General features: G+C 36.9%; 1 protein-coding gene across 5 annotated transcripts in view; it reads left to right on the forward strand.

The window, feature by feature from the left end:
- The first annotated feature begins 6,224 nt into the window (after positions 1-6,224).
- Positions 6,225-25,867, forward strand: part of SENP6 (SUMO specific peptidase 6) — a 105,302-nt gene continuing 85,659 nt past the window's right edge. Inside the window, exons 1-3 of one of the 5 annotated variants that reach the window (XM_069488986.1) lie at positions 6,225-6,899; positions 23,345-23,438; positions 25,413-25,473. In XM_069488986.1, coding sequence (XP_069345087.1) covers positions 6,848-6,899; positions 23,345-23,438; positions 25,413-25,473 — 207 coding nt within the window. In that variant the 5' untranslated portion in view covers positions 6,225-6,847. The remainder of the gene's footprint in view (positions 6,900-23,344; positions 23,439-25,412; positions 25,474-25,867) is intronic. The other 4 variants (XM_069488988.1, XM_069488990.1, XM_069488989.1 and 1 more) reach the window with 4 other exon arrangements.

A 25,867-nucleotide genomic window follows, 5' to 3' on the forward strand; every position in this document is an offset into this window, starting at 1 on the left:
GCATTGGCGCTCTGGGACTTGGAACCTAGCTCGAGCTAGCCAATAAACTCCTTTGCCTTTTTGCAGCCTCAATGACTCTGCCTCTCTGTTCCTGGGGCCAAGGGGAACCAGCTCTAACACAACTTCTTCCAAACTCTTGTTAATGTTAACATTTTGACCTCCTCTCATGAATCACAAATATTCTTTTTTTTTTTTTTTTTTGTTACTTGAAAAAATATATATACATATTTATTGGTAAAACATTTTTAGAGATAAGTGATTTTTATTTGTCAAACTCTGAGCTTTAGTTTGTATCAAATAAAATATAAATAAATCAATGGTGTCTAATATTTGATGCATGTTCACAGAATATTAATTGTAAGAGAATATCATTTATTTCACTAGGAAAATTGGAAAGGCATTTGTTGATTCTTGAGCAAAGCAAACATACAGACTATGTGTACACTCAATTTGTACACATTTTTTTTTTCCTTTTTTTTTTTTCAATTTAATTTTACAGAATCAAAGAGTCTAACAGTATATCTTGTTAGATACAGTATGTCCTCATAATGTATACATTATTTCTTGTACAATGATATGAAATAATATGGGAAATATTCATGATAAATTATTAAGTGAACAGTGCAAGTTAAAAACAATAGTTTCATATTTTTTCCCCACCCCCCTTTCCCGAGTCAGCACCTTCAAGTGTTACCACTCCCCAAACGGTGCGCAATGCACTCATTGTGTAGGCATACCCCCATCCCCTCCCCCACCCCCCACCTCAGTCTGATGTCCAATTGGTGTCGTTCCCAGATTTGTATTTAGGTGATGATCAGGGAAACCAATTTTCTGGTGAGTACATGTGATGCTTGTTTTTCCATTCTTGGGATACTTCACTTAATATAATGGGTTCCAACTCTCTCCAGGAGAACCATAGAGATGTCGTATCTTCATCATTCCTTATAGCTGAGTAATATTCCATGGTATACATATACCACAGTTTACTAATCCAATCATGTATTGATGGGCATTTGGGTTGTTTCCACATCTTTGCTATTGTGAATTGTGCTGCTATAAACATTTGGGTACATGTGCCTTTGTTACAGAATGACCTTTTTTCCTTTGGGTATATGCCCAGTAGTGGGATTGCTGGGTCAAATGGCAGGTCTACTTGAATTTGTTTAAGATACCTCCATAATGCTTTCCACAGGGGTTGCACTAGTTTGCAGTCCCACCAGCAGTGTATTAGTGTTCCTGTCTCTCCACACCCACGCCAACATGTGTTGTTTTGGGTTTTTTTGATAAAGGCCATTCTCACTGGGGTTAAGTGATATCTCATTGTGGTTTTGATTTGCATTTCCCTGATGATTAGAGATGTTGAACACTTTTTCATATGTTTGTTAGCCATTTTTATATCTTCTTTTGAAAAATTTCTATTCATGTCCTTTGCCCACTTTTTGATAGGGTTGCTTGATTTTTTCTTGCTGATTTTCCTGAGTTCTAAATAGATTCTTGTTATCAGTCCTTTATCTGATGTGTAGTAGGCAAAAATTTTTTCCCATTCTGTAGGTGGTGTGTTTATTCTCTGGACTGTTTCTTTGGCTGTGCAGAAGCTTTTTAATTTAATCATGTCCCATTCATTTATTTTTGTTGCTGCTGTGATTGCCTTGGGGGTCTTCTTCATAAATTCTTTGCCTAGGCCAATGTCTGTAAGAGTCTTTCCTACATTTTCTTCTAGAATTCTGATTGTATCACGCCTAAGGTTTAAACAAATATTCTTAATGGCATCTAGAACGGTGAATCCTTTCCAGAAGGTTTTCAATTTACTTTGTCCAGAATCATTAGAGGAATCCCTATCTAGGGTAGCTATAGCCTTACAAATGTATTTCTTAAATAATAAAACTTGAAAACTGAAATCACTCCTTGATCCTTGGGCTACAAAATGGATGTTGCATTAGCAAGCATGAAAACAGTATTAATCCCCTTGTACACCACCATCACAGCTCTTGGATGACCAGGTACACTGTCAATGAGCAGTAATATTTTGAAAGGAATCTTTTTTTCTGAGCAGTAGGTCTTAAACAGTAAGCTTAAAATATTCAGTAAACCTTGCTGTAAACAGATGTTCTGTCGTTCAGTCTTTCTTGCTCCATTTATAGAGCAGAGGCAGAGTAAATTTAGTATAATTCTTAAGGGCCGTAGGATTTTGGGAATGGCAAATGAGCATTGTCTTCCACTTAAAGTCCCCAGTTCCATTTGCCCCTACCAAGAGAGTTAGCCTGTCCTTTGAGGCTTTGAAGCAAGATATTGACTTCTCCTGTCTAGCTACGAAAATCCTAGATGGCATCTTTTTCCAGTAGAAGGCTGTTTCATCTACATTGAAAACCTGGTGTTTCATGTAGCTACCTTGGTCAATTATCTTAGCTAGATCTCTGGAGAACTTGCTGCAGCTTCTACATCTCTGCTTCACTTTGGACTTTTATGTAATGGAGATGGCTTCTTTCCTTAAACCTCGAGAACCAACCTCTGCTAGCTCCAAACGTTTCTTCTGCCACTTCTTCACCTGTCTCATAGCTTCATTAAATAGAGTTGGGATCTTGCTCTGGATTAGGCTTTGGGTTAAGGGAATGTTACGGCTGTTTTGACCTTCTATCCAGACCACTAAAATTTACTCCTTATCAGCAGTAAATCTACTTTGCTTTCTTATTATTTGTGTGTGCGCTGGGATAACATTTTTAATTTTCTTCAAGAACTTTTCCTTTGCATTCACAGCTTGGCTAACTTGGCTAAGAGAACTAGCTTTTCAGCCTATCTCAGCTTTCTCCATGTCTTTCTCACTAAGCCTATTTCTAGCTTTTCATTTAAAGTGAGAGACAGGACTCTTCCTTTCACTTGAACACGTAGAGGCCATTGTACAGTTGTTAACTGGTCTGATTTTAATGTCCTTGTGTCTCAGGGAATAAGGAGAAGTGAGGCAAGGGAGAGAGATGGGAGAATGGTCGGTTGGTGGGACAATCAGAATCACTCACAGTATCTGTTAAGTTGTCTGCTTAATTGGTGCGGTTTGTGGCACCCCAAAACAATCATAAGAGTAACCTCAAAGATGACTGATCACAGATTCACAAATCACCATAACAGATATAACAATGAAAAAGTTTGAAATATTGCAAGAATTACCAAAATGTGACACAGAGACACAAAGTGAGCCAATGCTGTTGGAAAAATGGCAAACCTTCAATTTGTAAAAAAAATGCAGTATCTGTGAAGGACAAAAAAGTGCAATGCAATGCAATAAGATACGCCTGTACTGAGTTTGAAAGAGAAGCAGGTTCAGGGTGCGACCTTGGGAGTGGGTGATCAGAGTAAGAGTATTAATAAAAAGACATTGGAGAAGATATGGCATTAGGGTTAGAATCCTGTATGGCAGGACACTGTTCTGGTTTTTTCTTTCTTTTTTCCAAATTTTGTTTATTAGAAAAAATAGAGGCCTGGCGCGGTGGCTCACGCCTGTAATCCTAGCACTCTGGGAGGCCGAGGCGGGTGGATCGCTCAAGGTCAGGAGTTCGAGACCAGCCTGAGCAAGAGCGAGACCCCGTCTCCACTAAAAATAGAAAGAAATTATCTGGCCAACTAAAATATATATAGAAAAAATTAGCCGGGCATGGTGGCGCATGCCTGTAGTCCCAGCTACCCGGGAGGCTGAGGCAGTAGGATCGCTTAAGCCCAGGAGTTTGAGGTTGCTGTGAGCTAGGCTGACGCCACGGCGCTCACTCTAGCCCGGGCAACAGAGCGAGACTCTGTCTCAAAAAAAAAAAAAAAAAAGAAAAAAGAAAGTAGCTTATTATCTACTGTAATTACCCATCTATTCAAATCTAAAAGTCTATTTTTCCATTATATAATATTTATTCTTTATGCCAGAATTAAATTTTCCTTAATATGACAACAAACAACTTAGCTGGCAGCTGAATGGAATTTGCTAAATATAAATGATAAAGATATGCTAGGTTTTTAATAAAAATTGAATAAATAACTCAGAGAACTGGTTTGTAATTAGTCATATTTCTGATATTCAAAGGCATTCACCGTAACATCCCTGAGCTTTGAAAATGTATATATAAAGAAGGGCTAATTGGAGTATTTGTAAATACACTAAATATATATTTATATGTATACCAAATACACCTAAGTTTCAAGAGCATGTCCTAAACCTGAAAATTTCTAGGCCCTCAATACTGGATAACAGATTACATCATACGATCAATTCTCAGTTGATCATACTCATATGGCAGAACATTGAGTTTTAGAAAATATCTTTAATGTATATCTGAATATGGAAACTGGTAATTTCCCTTGTAATTGTAGACTCACAGAACCTGAATAATTGGAAAAGAAGTTACAGATTGTTTAATTTAGTGGTTCTCAGAGTGTGGACTTGTGAGATCAGCAGCTTCTGCATTACCTGGGAACTTGTTAGAAATGCAAATTCTCAGGTCCCACTCCAGAGCCATGGAATCAGAAACTGTGGAGGTGGGGTAAAGCAATCTGTATTAACAAGCCCTCCAAATGATTTTTATGCATGCTAAAGTTTGAGAACCATTGGTTTAATCCATACGTCTCCTTCAAAATTGGAATTATGGAGTCCCATAGAGATTAGCTGAAATTAATAAACACTTAAAACAATGAACTTTGTTTGAAAGATCCTAACTCAGCTTGCTTAAAAGACATCTTTTATACAACACTATCTTGTTTCCTTCTCTATGCGCTGTTATAACAAATTACCACTAATTTAGCAACGTAACCCAAATTTACCCTCTTACAGTTCTCCCTACTGGGCTAAAATCAAAAGGGTGTTTTCCTTTCTGGAAACTCTAGGGGAGAATCAATTTCCTTGCCTTTTCCAGCTCTAGAGGCCACCCACATTCCTTCACTCCCCTCACCTTCCTCCATTTTCAAAGCTAGCATGTGTGCATTTTAAAATGCATTTTAAAATAAATCAAAGATTTATTTCATTTAAACTACACTTTGGAGCCTGATTAAATGACCAGTCACCCACATCTGCCTAGTTATCTAGTCTACACACCTCAGTATTATGCTGTCATTGGCACAGACTATGTCATAGAACATCACAACAGGATTATGCAATGTCCTCAGGCAACAAAAATAACAAATAATAATAAATTATATTCATTACACTACTCTTGCTAGATCAGGAAAGATTACGGGTTCATTTTAGAAAAAGATTTTAAAGTAAGTTTTAAACAATAAGGTTTCCTGCTTAAGCCTTGGTTAACAGGACAAGTGAATTAGAACAATTCATTCCCCAAAGATTGCACTTAATCCTAGTTTTTCTGCATCATTTTAATTGTTGTTAACTTTTCATTAACATATAGCATAGATTTTTGCTCGTTTTTGTTTTTTAAAGACGGATATTGAAGGACTTAAGAAAAATGCTGATTTGAGGACTACATACCTAAAGGAGTTGAGTTTCGGTGGTGAAACTATGAGGTAACTTATGATCATTTTTTGTTTTCTGTAGTTTCATTAATGAGAATGTATTATTTTTATAATAGGAACAATGAAAAAAAAGGAAGAGAAAAGAAAAACCAAAATACAGTCATCTGAAATTGTAAGGTCTGACTTCTAAGACAGGGTATGGTTTTTGAAATCTCAGGCAAATAAATGACAAAGGGCTTTTCTTCCTAACACTGCCATCCAAAGCGTCCCGGTAGAATCTTCCCTGATAAATTGTTTTGAACACTTTTTAAAAAATAAATGTGCACCACAAATCATTTTCTAAACATGTGATTGCCCTACCTCACTACCTTTTTCTCTTCAGTTGGCTGTGGTTTAAATTGAGGCCTCCTCAAAGAAATGAACTTTTAACACTCGTAGGCATTTGTGCTACCACGGGAGCAAACACATCACCGGCCCGGCTTAGAAGCGCTCACACGCCAGGTCTGCCATGGGGCCCTCGGCGGTCGGGATTTTGGAAGTAGCGTGTCTAGGCCTAGCCGGCGCCGTGAAGGGCCGGCCCTGCCAAGAGCCCGGGTGGCGGGCGCCCACACGTCAGGGTTCGGTGCGGCGCCGCAGCCCGCTCTGCCCGCGAGCCGAGTCCGGGCTCCTGAGGGGGAGCCGCACTGGGGGCGGCAGCGTCGGGTCGGGGCGGGGGCGGGAGCCAGGCGGCAGATCCAGTGCCCGTGGGGGAGGAGCGGCAGCAGCGGCGGCTGGAGCTGCTGTGGCGACCGACGCGAGGCGGTGGCAGAGGAGACCCACCCCTGTCCACATGGACAGTCGCAAAGGCCTCCGCTGATGCATTCACGCCTGGGAGGGGTGGGCGGACGGCCGTAGCGGCGGCGGCTGCAGAAGGAGCCAGGGGCCTGCGGGCGGCTGTCGGTCGCGGAGACCTCGCCGCTCCCGCGAGGCGGGTGCGGCCATTTTACGGCCTTGGGACGAAGAGAGGCGTGTTTGTGTGCTCGCCTTCATCCTTCTTTGCTGGGGGCCCGCGGCTCGGAGAAGCTTCTCAGGCTGCCTGGGTGGGCGGTGGATGGGGAGTCGTGGGCCGAGAAGAATCAGGCCCGGGAAGCGCCGCCGCCGTCGTCGCCGCTCGCGTTGCCCCGGAGGGGCTTGAGGAGAAGAAGCCCAGGCCGCGGGCCTCGTCGCCCGCCAGCCCGCGGACAGGCCCGGGCGCGCCTGGCCTGCTTTTGTGTAGGCCTGTCTGGACGTGGGAACGCCGCCCGCCTGACGGCTGAGCCCGAAGCCCGCAACCCTGCGGCGGCTACCCTCCTGCGGCGCGGCCCCTCATCCCGGCGAGCACGGCGGCGGTGTGGGCCATGGATTAAGAAGGCGGCGGCGTGGGAGGAGGAAGATGGCGGCCGGCAAGAGCGGAGGCAGCGCTGGGGAGATTACTTTTCTGGAAGGTATGTCTATTTCTGCCATTACGGGGTAGGGGGAGAAATACAGGAAAATGTGGTCCCTGGAACCTCGGATATTCAGTTATCTGCGCTTGGTGGGTTTGGGGGACAGCGGAGGGACGAGGATGGGCGATGGCAGGGAGGGAATGTGTTGCGAGCGCGCCGGGTTCGAGTCTGCTCGGGCTCGGGGCTCGGCTGTGAGCCGGGAAGGCCGAGGGGGCGCGAGTGGATCGTACTGAGAGCTGCAGTTGGTGGGCATCGTTTGAGAGTGCGCGCTTAAGTGTTTGACATTTTTTAATTTTTTTTTTTTTTTTTTTTTTTTTTTTTGTGGTGGTGGCTTAAGGATGAGAGCAGCCTGCATTCAGATTTTGTTTGGCGTTCGTGGAAAGTTTCAAATTGTTAAGGTTGGGTGCAGCTGGGGGCCAGTCTAAGTAGGAAGGGGATGAGTAGTTGAAGTGAGGTATGTGTTATACCTCCTGGTCTTTCTGTTCCACCGCGCTTCAGGCTCCCTTTTGCAGCCAGTGTTGAGATTGGACCTGGCCTTGTCTGATACTCTTATGGCATGTGTTTTGCTGAAACTATTTTATAAAATAATTTATTTGAAGAAAGAGAACGAGGTTTACAGTGTCAATTTTGGGACCATCACTAAAGCGTATAAACAAAGTTTGGGTGTTTTATTCACTTGTGAGGGGAAAGTAAAACATTTACTGTAAGTGGACTAAGTCAATTTTAAGAAAAGCTGTATGTTTTTGTTGGGAATGGTGGTAATGGGTAACAATATTGGCTTTTTGCCCGTGTTTATATAAAGACTCCAAAAATACAGCTAAATTTTATTGCAGTTCTGGACCAATAACTTAAACGCTCACGTTATGTAATTTGACTGTGGGTTCAGTGTTTGCACTGGCAATTGAGTTTGTAAATATGATGTTTGGGAAAATGAGCCTCTCTGCGCAGTGTTTGTTAAAAAGAATTACTCTTTGCATAATTTTTCAAAGATGATTTTCATTGCAGTATGTCATAAGCAATACTTTTTAAAAAATAACTTTAGAAACATTATCGAATTAAGAATGTACAATTTACCTTAAAATTAAGAAAGAACCTTGGTGGGAACAGGTTCTATAGAAGGGTGTCAAGGGATGGGAATGCCTTGTCTACTGCTTTATTAACCGCACCTCAAACAGTGCCTGGAACACAATAGGTACTCAATGTTAGTCTAGTGGAAGAATAAGAACTAATGGAGTTGGGAGAAAGTAATTTTCTTAATTCTTCCCACTTGAGTATAGTGCAGTGAAAAAAATCTAATCTTGCTGTGCAAGCCAGCCTTTCTCTAAAAGTGATGGGAGCTTTATATGAGATTCCTAGTAAGAAGATAATAAAAGCTTGTGCATTTTTCTGGGTTCATTTCTTATTACTTCCATTCTAGTTTGTGCAGCATAGGTACCTGTCAAGAGGCTGAGTGGTGCAGCTTGTATTACAGGCAGTGCTACCTGAGTTGATTTTGTTTTGGAATTGGAAACTCAGAAGATGACTTACTGGTGCTTATTATATTCAGTATGCTGATGATTATACTTTGAGCTATGGGAAATTTAGGGCTTCTGATTCAGTTTAAGTTCTGATTGGATGAACATAGGAAGAATAAAAAAGCATAAATAAAGCCAGCAGATACAGAGGTAATGTGAGTTTCAAACTATTGCTTTTAGTTTCTTCTAATTTAAGGATCTTTGAATGTACAGTGTAATAAGTTTGAGTTTCACCATGTCTTAAGCATTTTCATAAAGAAAGCAAATGATATTTAGAACGTAAGAATAAGGGAAAGGAAGGATTTTAGTTCTTCATAACCAATTTTCATATATTGTATTGAGTCTTTCCAAATAAACAAATGGTATTTAATACTATACCTCTGTTTTCTGTTTAAATTTCTAAGATTCTTTTGGTTCCTTACACTTCTAATAATAAAATTCTCCACTATAATTTGCCATACATTATGTATTATCACGTTGTAAGTTTTCAAAATGTTTCCCCATAGGCTATCAGGATTTTATATTAAAATATTTACATATTACACTTTCTTTGCTTTCCAGTAAACTTCCCGTCCCCCCCCAGCCGCCAAACTCCTCCAGTAAACTTCTTGAAAAATTGAAATAGGTTTTCATTTATTCATCAAATATTCACAGCAGTCTATGAGTCATTGTGTCAAGGTGAATAGAACAGTGCATGAGATAGTCAACATCCCTGCTTTCATAGAGCTCATGTTTTAGTGGGAGAGACAGTCAATGAGTAAAAGTAATCAATTTAGAATGTTACCCAGTTTTAAAAATTCTTTTTATTGATGCATAATAGGTATACATAGTTTCAGGGTACATGTGATAATTTAATACATTCATATCATTTGTAAAGATCAAATCATTGTACTTGGGGAAAATCCATCGCATTAAATATTTGTCTTTTCTTTGTGCTAAAAACATTTGAATTATTCTCTTCTAGCTATTTTAAAATGTACAATAGATTACTGTAGAATATAGTCACCCTATGATCTAACACTAGGTCTTTTTTCCTTATTCTGTCAAACCGTATGTTACTTCAGGTTTTCATATAGTTCCCTTCTTCACTTTATTCAGGTCTGCTTAGACTTTATATTCTACTTAAAATGTCCTGGTGCCACCAATGTACACACTATTACCTTTTACTGTTTTATTTTTTGTATTAGCAATTATCATATAATTTATTTCTTCATGTTTTTTAATCTTACTAACTCAAGTCTGTCATAAGCTTTGCGAAAGCAATGAGTTTATCTTTTCACTATCATATTTCTTGCACCTGAAACATTTGTTAATGAAATAAATTAGATGACAACAGTATGATAAAGACTATGGAAGAATTAAACAGAGCAATGACAGGGAAGCCATTTTACTTTGTGTTTAAGTCAGGAAAGGCCACTCGAGTTAAGTAAACACCTTAACTAAGAGACACTTGAGAGTATGGTAAAGGAGATGATATGTGTGAAGGTTCAGAGGTGATATATGGTTTCATTTGATAAACAAAAAGGAGATCATTATGGCTGAAATGCACCAAGCAAAGGAGAGAGTGATTTGAGAGATCTGTCATGCAGGATCATGAAGAATTTTTATTTCATTTTTGGTCATGGGAAGTCATTAAAGAGTTTGAGGCAAAGAGGTGTCATGATTTATCTTTTTGAAAAATCACTTTGGCTGCTCTGTGGAATTAATTAGAGAAAATCAACATTAAAAACAAGGAGATAAGTTAGGATAATACTGTAGTAGTCTAGGTAGAAATGATAGTGGCTTGAATTAGGATGGTGGCAGTGGAAATTAGAGAGGAGAAGTGGATAAATCGAGATATATTTGGATGTAGAATTTACAGGTCTTGATGAATTGTACAATGATGATCAGAGAAAGCGAGGAATTGAAGGGTTTTGCCTTGAAATGTTTGGGAGATAATGCCATTTACTGAAATAGAGTAGACTGGCAGAGGAATAAGAAGGAAATTAATAGCACTGCTTGGTTGTATTTTATTTGAGATGCCTATTTGATCTTTGTTCTACAATATATTTTATATCCTTGTAACTAAGTGAAATTCTAATTTTGTTTCCTTTTATAGCTTCTCTAGGGAAAAGGAGACCTATTGGCTACTATTGTACCTTCTTTATTTTGTTTGTATAATATCTATCACAATAAAATTGTATGAATTTCATTAGGTCACAGCTTGTGTTGAATTTTTTACTTTCTCCTCTTTGACTTGTTTCTTTCACTTCTATTCACATACCGTTGTCTCATACCCCTTTTCTACTCGTGATAGATGATTTTGGCAGGTTTCTCTTCTGTGTTTATTCATTTGTTCAACCGGTATTTATTGAGCCCCTACTATGTTGTAGGCATGGCACTGCACTGAGAGGCACGATGGTGAGGGGAAAAAAACATGGTTTCTCCATAAAGTCTTCAGTCAGTCTAGTGAGGAGAATCAATAATCAGATAACTACACTTGTAAATGGAAGATTACAACTGTCAGGTCAAGCATCCCAAATCTAGAAATCTGAAATGCTCCAAAATCCAAAACTTTTTGAGCACCAACATGACACTCAAAGGAAATGCCTGTTTTGGATTTCAGATTTTGGGATTTGGGATGCTCAACTAGTATAATGTAAATATTCCAAAATCTTAAATCTGAAACACTTCTAGTCCCAAGCATTTCAGGGACGAGAATATATATAAGGTATGCTCAACTTGTAATGATGAGAATTGGATCTAATCAGCATAGTTTGAAGGATGTATAGGATAAGGGAAGGTGGGGAGACAGAGCTTTCTAGGCAGAGGGAATAAAATAGGGGAGCATGAGATGTTTGGGGAACTTAAAGGAGTTAGATATGATACCAACATGGAGAGTGGTGCAAGATGAGGCTGGAGGTTGCATCATCAAATTTGTTTCGAAAAAGGTCATTAGCTACCACCCAGATAAAGCTTTAGAAGAGGGCAAAAGATTATCAGGGAGACCACTTAGGAGATGATTGCAGTACAGGGTAAAGGTAATGGTAGTTAACTTTTCTTTTGATGTTCTCTATCTTCTTGTTTCCTCTGTGGGAACTCTAACAAGTCTACTTAGTCTCATTGGTTTCTTCTTTTTCCTACTGCACTTGTTCATATCTAGCTTTCTTTTCCTTTGCCTTTTTTTGTTTCTTTACCAACTGAACTGCTTCACCTATATTTTCTCCTGTTTTTTTTTTTCTGCTTTTCCTTCCTAATGTACATATATTACTACTTTAGTTTGTTTTCCTTTTCATTTTGGGTCTCTCTCGCTTTACGGACCTTGTCCACAATGTGGTTGAAAAGACTGATGTTAAACTATTGCAGTATTGTCTTTCTTACAGGTAGCAGCAAAAATGCTTGTCTCCAAATGAAAAATCTTTTCCATTTCCACTTAGCTATACTTTTATATGTAAACTCAGTTCAGAATCCAATCAATTTTCCAGTTTTACTGGGGACAGTAAATATTTCACGCCATCTGTTGGACGATAGCACAGTTTCTCCTAAATGATTGGCATTCCATGGAGTGTGAGCGAAGTTTTTAGTTTCTGCCAACTCAGGGGAACACACCTCTTTTTCTTTTGATTGCACGACTTTTGGAAATTACATCATAGTGTCATTCCTTATTTACTCCTTAAGTATGTTTACTTACTGGTTTCATGCCATTGAAGTGATAAATTCTGTTTATCAGTGGATTTCATGTACTTGCATGAAACAGTGGAGTAGAACCTCACTTGAAATAAAAGTGATTTTCATTAGGAATGCATTGAGAGCATGAATTTATAAGCCAGAATCCTGAGGTTCAACATCTGACTCTATTACTTATTAGTTGTAGACAGATTATGTAAACTCTGTTTTCTCATCTGTAAAACATGGTTAATAATTGTTACCTTGTAAGATTGCCATGAGAATTAAATGAGTTAATATATATTACATACTCAAAACCATTCAAGGCATGTGTTAAGCCCCTCTGTTAGATGGTATTATTTTATTTCTTCTCTTAGCAGATAGAGAAAAGAAAAAGAACAACTTTTCCTCGCTTCTTTTCTTGCCTTCTCTTTTATTTGAATTTCAGTTTTTATTGTTTTTCTTTTACTTACTACCTTTCTTTTCCTAGATATTAACTAATTTCGATATTCTAGGTTGATTGGTATAATAAGAGAGGCAAGAGAATGAAATTATGTCCTCCATTTACCTAGACTTTCATAAATTGGTTGTTCCTGTTGCCATTATAAAAGTATGTTGGATATTTGAGGAACTCAAGAGGTATAGAATGGTTATGTGACCCAAGTTAGTGGGGAAATCAGAACTGGAGCCTGGGACCTGACTTACAGCTTCAGCTTTCTTCAGCATTTCCTTCCTCCCTTCCTTATCTTTTTGCTTCCCCATTCTTCCTCTTACCTCCTTTCCCTGCACCTCCCCAAAAGGGAGAGGAGATTGAACAAGAGAAGGAAAAATAACAAGTAATTATGGAGAATTATCATTTATTGATGAAGGAGCACTTGAAGAGGGCAAAAAGGGAAAGCCACAGATCTCTTAAGGCCCAACTTCAGAAATCACAGTGTCACCTATGCCACGTTGTTTTGTCCAAAAAGTCACAGAGCCAGCCAAATTCAAGGGCAGGGGAAGTAGACCCACCATTCAGTGAGAGTGGCGCAGAATTTGTAGACATCTTTAATCTATACAGCTGTCCTACCTCTCTCGTACTTACTTGGTATTTTTTTCCCCAATCTTTCAACAGTCATAATATTTCTTAAACCTGAAAATGACAATTCTTACGAAATCCAAAAGTTTCTAAATTTTGGACAGTTTAGGAAGCTAAAGAAAGGAAAAAGAAGGTGGGCAACACAATTTGTAAGCACCCAGGTATGTGTGCAGAAAGAAAAAAATTATAGGAAATTATAAATATTTTAAATTAAACAATTTGTAGTTTGTTTCAAAAGTATAAATAGCAACAGAAACAGTTATTAGTTTAACTTCTAGTTGATTAGGAACTGATTCAGGAATTTCTGAAATAAGGCAAGCATAAGAAAAAAAGAGGAAGTTTGTTAGAACTTTTCCTTCCTTTCCTTTTTTCTGTCAGTGATGTCTGGGTTATGCTGGAGTTGTTATTGTGTACTTTCTCATTTTCATTACCTAAACTCTTAGAAAACATAGCCAAACTTTAACAATATTAAAAATTAAACCATATCTTGATGCAAAACATTGGTTAATCCACAAAGTCAAGGAAAGATTGTTAATGCTCACAATTACAACACACTTTAAGCTGCATTACTTGGAGTGATGAAACAATGCATGATTCATTATTGTCAACTGCAAATTGTGGTTGCTAACATCAGGTAAAAAAAAATGACAGCAATTACAGAAAGTGGTAGATAACCTGTACTATATCCATTTGACAGTAAAAACACAGGAGCACTTTTCTCTCAGTGGTCCTCATAAAAAGGACTGCTGGGTGTGGTGGTTCACCCTATAATCCCAGCACTTTGGGAGGCCAGTGTGGGCGGATCACTTGAGGCCAGAAGTTCGAGACCAGCCTGGGCATCATATCGAGACCCCATCTTTAAATAAATATGAAAAATTAGCTGGATGTAGTGGCATGTGCCTGTAGCCCCAGCTACGTGGGAGACTCACTTGAGCCCAGGAGTTGGAGGCTGCAGTGTGCTATAATCATACCACTGCATTCCAGCCTGAGTGACAGAATGAGACTCTATCTTTGGGGGAAAAATTTTTTTAATTATAATCTTTGTTGTTGTAAAATCTTAACAATGGTAGTTTAAAAATTGTTAGGAAATATTTCATATCTGTGTGAAATATAAAGAATGATATAGCAAACTCTGTGTTCTTCCTAGCCTAAAGAAGAAAACATTACCAACAGTTGAAACTTAAGCTGTGGTACACCCCAACTCCCTGCCCGCCCCTTTGGTTTTTCCGTTTTATTTTTTGGATTTTCTTCCCCTCCAGAGGTAACTACCATTTTTAATTTGGTAGTTAGTAGTTGTTCTCATGCATTTCTTTATACTTTATTCCTTATGTATGTATCTCAGAACCATATATAAGACTATGTATATACAATTATATGTATCATTGTTTTGCATGTTTTAGAATTTATAGCATGCCATAGTGTTTTTGTTCTTTTATAGCGTTGTAGGAGAGATTCAGCAGTGTTGATAAAAATAGTTCCAGTGCTTTCATTTTCATTGTCATTTAGCATTTTATGGTATGACTATAGTAACTTATTTATACATGCTTGTATTTGTGTAAATTTAGATTGTATCCAACTTTCTACTCTTACATACATTGTTACTATGAACATTTCAGTATGTTTCATATTGCTACTATGAACTTTTTTTTTTTTTTAAGATTTGTTTTCTTGTGCACATGTGTGTTTCTCTAGGGCAAAGGATGGCCACCTTTTTCTGTAAAGAGCCAGATAGTAAATATCTTATACTTTGCAGTCCATACAGTCTCTGTTGCAATTACTCAACACTGCCATTTCAGTGAGAAGGCAGAGATAATAGAAATGAGCATTGCTGTTTTTCAATAAAACTTTATGCATAGTGACACTTGAATTTCATGTAATTTTCATGTATCATCGAACATTTTTCTTTTGATTTTTTTCTGCCAGCTATTAAAAATGTAAAAGCCATTTTCTTAGCTCACGAGCCCAATAAAAACAGGCAGCAGGACAGATTTGGCTGGGTCCTAGTTTGCTGACTCCTAACCTAGAGTATCCTGTAGTAATAGAATGATTGAGTCCTAGGGCATGTGCAATTTCAGCTTCAGTAGGTATTGCCAGATTGATCTCCAAAGTGGTTTTAGAAGCAGTTTTTAAGTTTTCTTGTTTCTACACATTGTCACCCACTTGATATTTTAATTTTTGCCAGTCTGATGGGGTTTAGATACACAAATGGTTTGAATTTATAATACTCTGATTTGTAGTGAGGTTGAGTATTTTTGTTGCTGTATTTTTAAAAAAATTATTCATTGTTATTTAACATTAAAAAATATTTATTGAGTGCCAACCTAGTGTTAGTCCCTATTCTGTGTGTTTGTGATACATCCATAAACTAAACAAAATACTCTGAATATCTTTTCTTTATATATATAAAAAGAAAATATGTTTATGCTTTTTCTGAGTTGCTTGTTCGTATCTTCTGCCCATTTTTTTCCCTGTTGGAATATTGATATTCTTTATATATTCTGGATAGTAATTCTTGGTTGGATTATATAGATTGAACATATCTCTTACCAAATTATTACTTGTCTTATTTTTTTTTTTTTTGAGTGGAATAATTTTATAAACATAATTATTTAATGCAGTCATTTGTTTTTCCTTTAATGGCTTGTGGTTTTTTTTTTTTTTAATTTAAGAAATCCTTTGTTCTTATTGGTCTTCTCTGTATTATAATTTTTTTTTTTGTTTTATTAGTTTCTGTCCATTTCTTTAGTTTTTGTGTCAGGGTAGGAGAGTGCCAATTACTATGTAGGCTGGGGGAACAGGATTTGAAAATCTTGTTTTTTTGTGTGTTTTTTAATATATTCTTTATGTTTTCTTTAAATTTTTTAACTTTTTATTTTGAAATAATTTTACATTTACAGGAAGGTTGTAAGAGCAGTACAGAGAATTCCCATTTATCTCTCACTTGTTTCCTCCATATGTTTATTAATGTTTATCATAACTGTTTTATCATAGTCTCTCTTTCAAGTCATGTGTCACTTAACAGGGATATGTTCTGAGAAATTCATCTTAGGTGATTTTGTCATTGTATGAACATTACAGAGGTACTTACACAAACCTAGCAGGCATAGTTTACTACACACCTGGGTTATATGGTATAGCCTATTGCTCCTAGGCTACAAACTTATACAGCATGTTACTGTAGTGAATACCATACGCAGTTGTAACAGAGTGGTTATTATTAATATTTGTATGTCTAAACATATCTAGACATAGAAAAGGTACAGTAAAAATACAGTATTATGATCTTATGGGCCTGCCATCAAATATGCTGCCCATCATTCACCAAAACGTCGTATGTGACACATGACGGTATATATATTTATATAAACATGCACACTTTTTTTTTGAACCATTTGAAAGTAAATCTCAGACATGCTACCCATTTACCCCTACTTACTTTGTCTCAGCCCCTCTACTTTTATTTAGGAACTATAGATTCTCTTAAATTACCGCAGTGCAGTTATGAAAATCAGAAAATTAACATTGATAAAATACCATTATTTAATCAGCTTTCACTGGTTTACCTAAAAATGGTCCTTAATAGTAAAAGAAAAAAATTCTGGTTCAGGATCTGATATAGAATCATGTATTACACTTATTTGTCGTGTCCTTTTTGTCTCCTTTAATCTGCAAATAGCTTTTAAGGCTTTCTTTGTCTTTCTTGACCTTGACATTTTTAAAGTAAAGAGGATGATTATTTTGTAGTTTGGGTTTATCCCAGTTTGGGTTTATCTGATGTTTCCTCATGATTAGATTGAGGTTATACATTTTTTTTTTTAATAAGGAATGTCATAGGAGTGATTCTGTGTTCTTCTCAGTGTGTTGTATCTAGAGGCCCATGGTGTCAGTTTGTTCTACTACTGGTGAGGGTAACTTTGATCACTTAGTTAAGGTGGTGTTTGACAGATTTCTCTACTTAAAGGTACTGTCTTTTCCCTTGTAATTAATAAATACTGTGTGGAGAGATGGTTTGAATCAATGTAAACATATTGTTTCTCATCAGATTTCATCTACTAGTTTTAATAAGCATTGATGATTCTTGCCTGAATCAGATATTAGTATAATTGTTCCCAAATGATGATTTTCTTATAACATCCTTCCTTATACATTTATTAGTTTACAATCTACTAAATATATGTTCCCTTACTGTAACCATGAATTCCTGGGCTCAAGCCATCCTCCTGCCTCAGCCTCCCCAGTAGCTGGGACTACAGGCACATGCCACTGTGCCTGCCTAATTTTTAAATTTTTTTGCAGAGGGTAAAAATTTTGTAAAACTTTTTTGTAGAGATGGGGTCTCATTATGTTGCCCAGGCTGGTCTTGAACTCCTGGCTTAAAGCGATCCTCCTGCCTAGGCCTCCCAAAGTGTTGGGATGACAACAGGTGTGAGCCACCAACCACACCCAGGTGTTACTAAATGTATGTTCTTAAAAAAAAAAAAAAAAGTCCTTCTTTCCATCAGATCTACCTACTGTCTCCAATTTTTGAGCTTTTTTGGGGTTCTGTACATGAATACGTTTTCTTACTTCCCTCACCCTTCATAGGCTTTGCTGTATTGCACCAACTAGGACCTTCACTATGTACTTGAATAGATATGTTGGTAACTTACTGCAGGGGAAAAGTTTGGTGTTTACTGAAGGTTTTTTGAGTTACTTTTTTTCAGATTAAAGAAATTCCTTCCTATTCCTGGTTTGCTGAGTTTTTGTTTTGTTGTGAATGGATATTGTGAATTACATTCATGATTTTCTTTCCTTTTTTTTTTTATTTTTTGAGACAGGGTCTCACTTTGTCGCCTGGGTAGAGTGCAGTGGTGTCATCATAGCTCACTGCAACCTCAAACTCCTAGACTCAGGCCATCCTCCTGGTTAAGTCTCCCACGTAGCTGGGACTACAGGCACGTACCACCGCACCCCGCTAATTTTTTTATTTTTTGTAGACATGGGTCTTGCTCTTGCTCAGGCTGGTCTCAAACTCCTGGCCTCAAGCAATCCTCCCTCCTTGGCCTCCCAAAGTGCTAGGATTAGAGGCATGAGCCATCCAGCCCAGCCACATTCATGATTTTAAATGTTAACTCTTGCTTTTTAGAATAAACCCCATGTAATGTTTTATTCTTTATGTATTATTGGATTTGTTTTGCTCATATTTTATTTAGGCTTTTATATCTGTTTTCATGTGAGATTGATTGCTTGATAATTTTTCTTGAATGTCGTCAATTTTGGGATCAACTAGTCTAACTTCATAAAATGAGCTGCAAAGTGTTCCTTTTTTATTTTCTGGAAAAGGTTAGGTAAGATTGGTGCTATTTCTTAAAAGTTAGAAGAAATTACTGGCAAAGACTTCTGAGCCTTAGTTCGTCTTTGTGGGAAGATTTGTAATAATTCAATTTCTTTTATTACTATAGTAATGTTAAAATCTTTTGCTTTTTGTGTCAGTTTGGTAATTTGTGCCCTCATAGGCATTTAGATGTTTGCTTTCTTTGGTCAACTAAATTAGTTCCTACCCATCTATCAAATTTTCATCTATTACTTTTGTTACATCTCTCATCTACTATTATCTCCTCTCTGGCTTCTTTTTGTTCTTACAGGTTTGTTTTTTCTCGTCTTTCCATTATTGTCATTTTAGCGGAGGATATGGAGAAACATCTGTGTATTTAGTTTGTGATATTTAACTGTGATCTCTTTTTTTTTTTTGAGACAGAATCTTACTCTGTTGCCTGGGCTAGAGTGCCGTGGCATCAGCCTAGCTCACAGCAACCTCAAACTCCTGGGCTCAAGTGATCCTTCTGCCTCAGCCTCCCGAGTAGCTAGGAATACAGGCATGCACCGCCATGCCCGGCTAACTTTTTCTATTTTTAGTTGTTTGGCTAATTTCTATTTTCAGTAGAGACGGGGGTCTCGCTCTTGCTCAGGCTGGTCTCGAACTCCTGAGCTCAAGCAATCCTCCCACCTCAGGCTCCCAGAGTGCTAGGATTACAGGCGTGAGCCACTGCGCCCAGCCTAACTGTGATCTCTTAATCTTTTTCTTTTCTTCCCCTCCTTAATTTTGTAAGTAGAGTACAGTGGACATAATTTTTCACTCTCATAGGTACAAATGTCAACCATAGCAGGATATTGAAATGTGTCCTCTCAAGGACTTTGAGGATTTTAAGTTTTTATCCCTACTCCAAGTTGTCCTAAACTTATGGTTTATAATTTATTTCCTCTCATTGGCATTTATCTCTTCCATGAGATTATTCTTTCACTTACTTGTATCAATAGATTCTAATCTACCAGTTAGGAAATTGTATGATCAGGTTTGTTAGAATTATGTGTGCAGAACCCTAGTTCCTTTAGTGGATAAATATTATAACATCTCTTTTGACTTTTGAAACAGAGGTTCATTTTACATTCAATGTTTTAAACTTATTTGGGAATACTTTTAGATTTACAGAGAAGTTTCAAAGATGGAATAGAGAGTTTCTGTATGACTTTCACCCAGCTTTCACTAATGTTACCACCTAATATAGCCATTGTACCTTTGTCAAAACTAGGAAATTTAACATTGCTATCATACTATTATGTAAACTACAGACTTTATTTGGATTTCACCAGTGATTCCCTTAATGCCCTTTCTGTGTTCGAGAGTCCAATCTAGGAATTTGGATTTGGTTGTCATGTCTCCTTGGTCATCTACTGTGTTCTTTGACAGTTTCTCAATCTTTCCTTGAGAGTTTTAAAGAGTACTGGTCAGGTATATTGTACGGTGTCCCTCAGTTTGGGTTTGTCTGATGTTTTTGTGATTCAACTGGCATTATGAATTTTTGGGAAGAAGACCACAGAGCATACCATTTTCAGCACACCATAAAGTATACATTCCACGAATATGATATATCACTGTTGATGTCACCCTCGATCACTTATCTGAGATGGTGTTTGTCAGATTTCTCCACCATCAATTTGTTTTTTCCCCTTTTTATGGTCTATTCTTTTTAAGTTAGTTACCAAGTCTAGCCCCCATACTCAAGGTAAGGAGAATTCAGTTCTGTCTCTTGGAGAAGGTAGTCTGTGCATACATTATTTGGAATTCTGTAAGGAAGATGTGCCCCTTCTCTCCATTCATTTATTTATTAAATCATTTGTTTTTGTCAGTATGGATTCAGGAATATTTAAAACCCAATGCTACTGCTTATTTTTGCTAAAATTGTTCCAACTTTAGCTATTGGGAATTCTTTCAGCTTGATTTCTGTAACTTTTTGACATGCTTCATCTTTTCTTTTTCAAAAAAGCACTTTCTTGCATTCTGACATTGCACAGTACTCCATCTTCATCCTATATTTTTCCTGCCCCTGCCCTAGACTCAGTCATTTCTCTTAGGAGCGAGCCATGGCTCCTTTTATTGGAGAGAATGGTACTTGGAAACCAAGATCTGGTAGTAGGTATGTTTATTGCTGCTACTGGGGTGTCACTGCTTCTAGACCTTGTCAGAGAACAGAGCCGTAGCTCTATATACTAACCCATGTTACAACACATACATATCTACCTATTATGTGTTAAATAAACATGAGTTCAGTGACTGAGTTCTGACTGTAATCTAGCATCACAGCGTTCCTTCTAGCTTTTCCCTCTTGCTTACTTATAACTTCTTTCTCTGACAGGAAGAAACTTTGTTCTCATTATCTACTATTTATTTGCTTACGTTTTCAACCCCAGTATACATTAAAGAAGTTTCAGATTTGCTATTGACTTGTTTTCTCCTGTTTCTTGATATTGTTTGAAACTCTTTTTTTGAGACTTATATTGAAGTTTTATGTATTTTGGAGAGGATTTATGTTTGCTTCTGTTAGTCATTTTGAAGCTTTTTTTCTTTTTAAAAACATTTTTTATTGTGGTAAAATAGACATAAAATTTACCATGTTAACCATTTTAGGTGTACATTTGTACAATTCATTGGCATTAAGTACATTCACAATGTTGTGCAACCACCACCACTATCCATTTTTGGAACTTTTTCCTCATCTCAAACAAAAACTCTGTATCTATTAAATATAATTCTCCATATCCCCTCCCTCCTACTACCCACCCCCGCCCCCAGTCCCTGGTAACCTGTTTTCTACTTCTGTCTCGATGAATTTGACTATTCTTTTTTTTGAGACAGGATCTCACTCTATTTTCTGGGCTAGAGTGCAGTGAAATGGTTGCTCACTGCAACCTCAAACTCCTGGGCTCAAACCATCCTCCTGCCTCAGCCTCACAAAGTGCTGGGATTATAGGTGTTTGCTCCTGGCCTGATTTGCCTGTTCTCATATAGGTACCTCATGTAAGTGGAATCATACAGTATTTGTCCTTTTGTATGTGGTTTATTTCACCTAGTGTAATGTTTTCAAGGTTCATCCACGTTGTGGCCTGTATCCAAGTTTCATTCCGTTATGGCTGAATATTATTCCATTGTATATGTGGTGTATTTGTGTGTGCACACATACCAGATTACTTATTTTGTTTATCCATTCATCTGTTGATAGACATTTGGGTTGTTTCCACCTTTTGGCTTATCATGAATAATGCTGTTGTGAACATTGGTTTACAAGTGTCTGTTTGAGTTATGCTTTCAGTTTTTTGGGGAACATACTTAGAAATGAAACTGCTGGGTCATATGGTAAATCGATATTTAACTTTTTGAGGAACTACCGCATTGTTTTCCACAGTATCTGCACTGTTTTACATTCCCACCAGCAATGCACAAGAGTTCCAGTTTCTCCAACATCCTAGCTAATACTTGTTACTTCCATTTAAAAAATAATAATAGCTGTCTTAATGGGTGAACAGTAGTATCTCATTAAGATTTTGATTTACATTTCCCTAATTGAGCATCTTTTCTTGTGAAGCCGTTTTAATCATGGACTTTTCTGGGCCACATGGGTTGTGAAAATTCTAGCCACAAACCTTAGTTAATTGTTGGCTTATGATTAGGAATTTCCTAACTATCTTAGTCTGTTTGGGCTACTGTAACAAAATACCAAAGATGGGTAGCTTTTAAACAACAGAAATTTATTTCTCACAGTTTAGGAGGCTGGAAAGTCAGGTCAACATGTCCTGACAGTGTCTGGTAAGGGCCCACTTTCTCACCAGTAGTGCTTTCTGTGATGGAAGGGACAAACAAGCTCCCTTGGGCCTGTCTTATAAGGGTATACTAATGCCATTCATGAGGGCTCTGTCCTCAGGATCTAATCACCTCCCAAAGGCCCCACCTCTTAATACCGTCAAGAGGGGTTGAAATTTCAACATAAATGGGGGAGGACATAAACATTCAGACAGTAGCTCTGATAGGTACAGTTTGTCTTTAGTTCAACTCAAAAAGCCAGAGCCAAGGATAAGATACCATAGTTATCTCCACTCTTTCTTCAGTGAGTTTCTTTTATTTTTCTTAGTTCTCCCAGTCAGATTGTTGGCCTTCAGGTCTTCTGATTTGCAATCTGACCTCTCATCTTGCTGGAGCCCTGAATTTAATCTTAAAGCCCAAGCGCTAAGACATCAGGTTTTTGTTAAATGGCACCAAGAGAAATGCCAGCTTTAGAACTTCATTTGTCTCTCTGGTTCCCACTGTCTATTAATAGTTGTTTATGGTTTCACAGTGTTTCAGCTGTGTACTTATAAAAAAAATTTTAACTCGTGATGAATGTATTTGGTGTTCTGATTTTGAGTTTTTTGGGTCATCAAGTTAACCATCTTGCTAACACAGAAAACCTTGTCTTATTTTTCTTATATTGAAAGGCAGGGATGATTGAGTTTAAGGAAAAGTCCTGTAGTCTAGATATAGCTCTTATAAATAAGGCAAGCAGACTACTTATAGGTCCTGATTTCTAGAATCACTGATCAAAGATTGAGATTTAGGGCTGATTTTATATAATCATATATAGTCAAGTACCCTCCATTTTTATTATTATATCTTATTTATTTGAGCTTCTTTGTGTAGCAAGCACACATATATGGATGCCTATAAATTAGTAAAAATAAATTTTAATGTGTTCTTTTTCTCTTTATTAATAGGATATTAGTATTTATAAGAAATAGACAAAAGGCAAGCAAATTAAAAGAAAATCTAGAATAATCAAAGAGCCTGGGAAATGCTCAAATTTGTTTTATATTGAATAGCTATATTAATGAATACTTATCTCAGTTTGTTTTTATTTCAGCTTTGGCTAGATCAGAATCTAAGAGAGATGGAGGTTTTAAAAATAATTGGAGCTTTGATCATGAAGAAGAAAGTGAAGGAGATACAGATAAAGAGTAAGGATTTTTTTTCCCTCAGATATTTTATAAGAATGAAACTTTTCATAGAAAAACAATTTATATTCCATGGAAAGAGTTTTAAGAGTGTGGTATTCTTTACTTAAGAAAACATTAACTCTTTTATAGTAGCCTTAAGGGAAAGAAAACACAACTCTTTATTGGTAAATAGTTTGAAATGTGTAAATATATACATATAATACACATAACCTTATGATTAAAAATTGACCATACAACAGAAGATTTCAAATTAAGAAAATCGTTTTTCTTTGTTGTTGTTGTTGTTTTTCAAAAAGGCGGTCTGTTTAGACAGTAATTTGAAAAGCTACCATTTATCATGGGTAAGTGAACCCAGATAAGACTCTTGGATTTTGTATGAAAGTTTAAGTACTACAGTATCTTTCTTCCCCAGTTGTGACCACCACATCCATCTTAGATCAGATTCTCACCAGAGAAAGCAGAACCACTATAAATGATAAACACAGGTGTTTACCCAGACAGAAGTTAAGCAAAGTGTTCATTACACTTTGTTAATGTACTTGGAATGACTGCTTTGTAAAAATTTTTAAATAATAGTTTTAATAGACCTTTGTGAATGTCATGAGATTTGTATTACAAATTCAACATTGTTTTTAGTTTTTGATTTATCTGGTTTTCTGCTGGCCAAAAGAAGCAACAAATTCAGAGAAACACAAATAATATATACACAGAGTTCTACCAAAACTATAAATAGTTTTTAGAAATTTTTATACAAGAAGTCATTCAGAGTATATTGGCTAAATATTGTAGGTGCTTCACTTCTGTCTGGGCAACAGCTCCATTCATCATTACCACTTTATGTGCCTTCACCTATGAGATGTTGACCTGAAGTGAAGTTTTATTTGAAGGAGAGCTTTGAACTGGTAAGTTTCTCATTTTAAGTCAGTACTTTATGATCTTCTTTCTTTCATTTCTTTTTTCTTTTTTCTGATTATTTTTTAATATAAAATAATTTTTTATTACATTCAGTATACAGTTTTGAAAAATTAAAATTTTAAATCGGAACTTAAGCTAAATAGAAAGTATACCACTTTTTGAATATTTTTGTACAGTGTTTACAAGAGAGAATTTTTAGCATTAAAAAGTTGGGATACATATAAGCAGTGATAATACAAAACATTTTTATTATAAATAGCTAGCATTTTACTATAAATACTTTAGTAGACTTGTCTTCAAAAAGGTGTATTTGACTTTCTTTGTTGGCAGATTTGCCATAGTTATATTATTAAAAAATTGTCTTTTAAGGTGCTAGCTGTCCTATATATCTCCTTTATGAATTGTACTGTTTGGTTCATCATGGGTCCTAAGGGACTTCAGCTTTTTGAATATGTTGAGATTAACATGAGCTGTTTATAGATATATTAGTCTGATCTTTTAGAATCTCAGTACAATGATTCTCAGTAAAGTGTTGATATTTCTAAGAATGATAGAAGTATAACTAATTTATTATGGTAGTAGCATTGGAATTACTTCCTTTTGATTAGCTAAGGTTTTCTTCCCTTACCAGTTTGTTTCTTCTCCTTTACTTTGTTTCTCTATCTTCTGTTATTGTCAAACCAAGACAGAAAGGAAAAATGAGTGAGAATAAATAAAATCCATAGTTTGAAAAAACAAAAGTATGTGTTCATTTGTGGTAGGGGTCAGCAGACTATGGCCCATGGGCTCGATCTTTCCTACTACCTGATTTTTATTAATAATGTTTGTTGGAACATAGCCACATTTATAGTTTATGGCTGTTTTCATACTACAATGGCAAAGATGAGTAGTTGCTATGGAAACCATATGGCCTGCAAACCTAAACTATTTACTTTCTGGCCTTTTACAGAAAAAGTTTACTGATTCCCTGAATTAGGTGAACATAGATGATAAAACTTCTGAATTTAGTGTATGGACTGTGATTATTACTAAGGTTTTTTCCCTTTATTTTCTATGTAGTGGAGCAAATCTTCTGAGTGTAGATGAAGATGAGGATTCTGAAACCTCAAAAGGAAAAAAGGCAAGTGTTGCTTTAAAATTTTTAGGTTATATACTAAAATTTGTTACCTCAAAGAAGACTTAATATTTTTTAATTGTAAGCCTCAACCACCTACTTCCCTACCCCAGAAGCGAAGGGTATTCCCAGTTTCCTGTTTATCCCTTCAGAAATATTTGATGCATTATAAAGAAAATATATATTCCTCCGCTTACACGATTGGTAATATACTGTGTGCAGTTTTTCTGATCTTACTTTAATTTAATATGTCTTAGAGACTGTGGTGTTACATATATATTGGTTTTTGTCCATGGTTCATGGCTCATAACTCCCATAGTCCTTGTTTAATCTTGGGGCTCTTTAGGCCTCAGGAAACAATCTCTCTGGCTTCCCCTGCCTTTCTGATTGTGAGTCATAA

This window comes from Eulemur rufifrons, chromosome 15 (assembly GCF_041146395.1).
Source record: "Eulemur rufifrons isolate Redbay chromosome 15, OSU_ERuf_1, whole genome shotgun sequence".
In the NCBI taxonomy this organism is placed as follows: domain Eukaryota; kingdom Metazoa; phylum Chordata; class Mammalia; order Primates; family Lemuridae; genus Eulemur; species Eulemur rufifrons.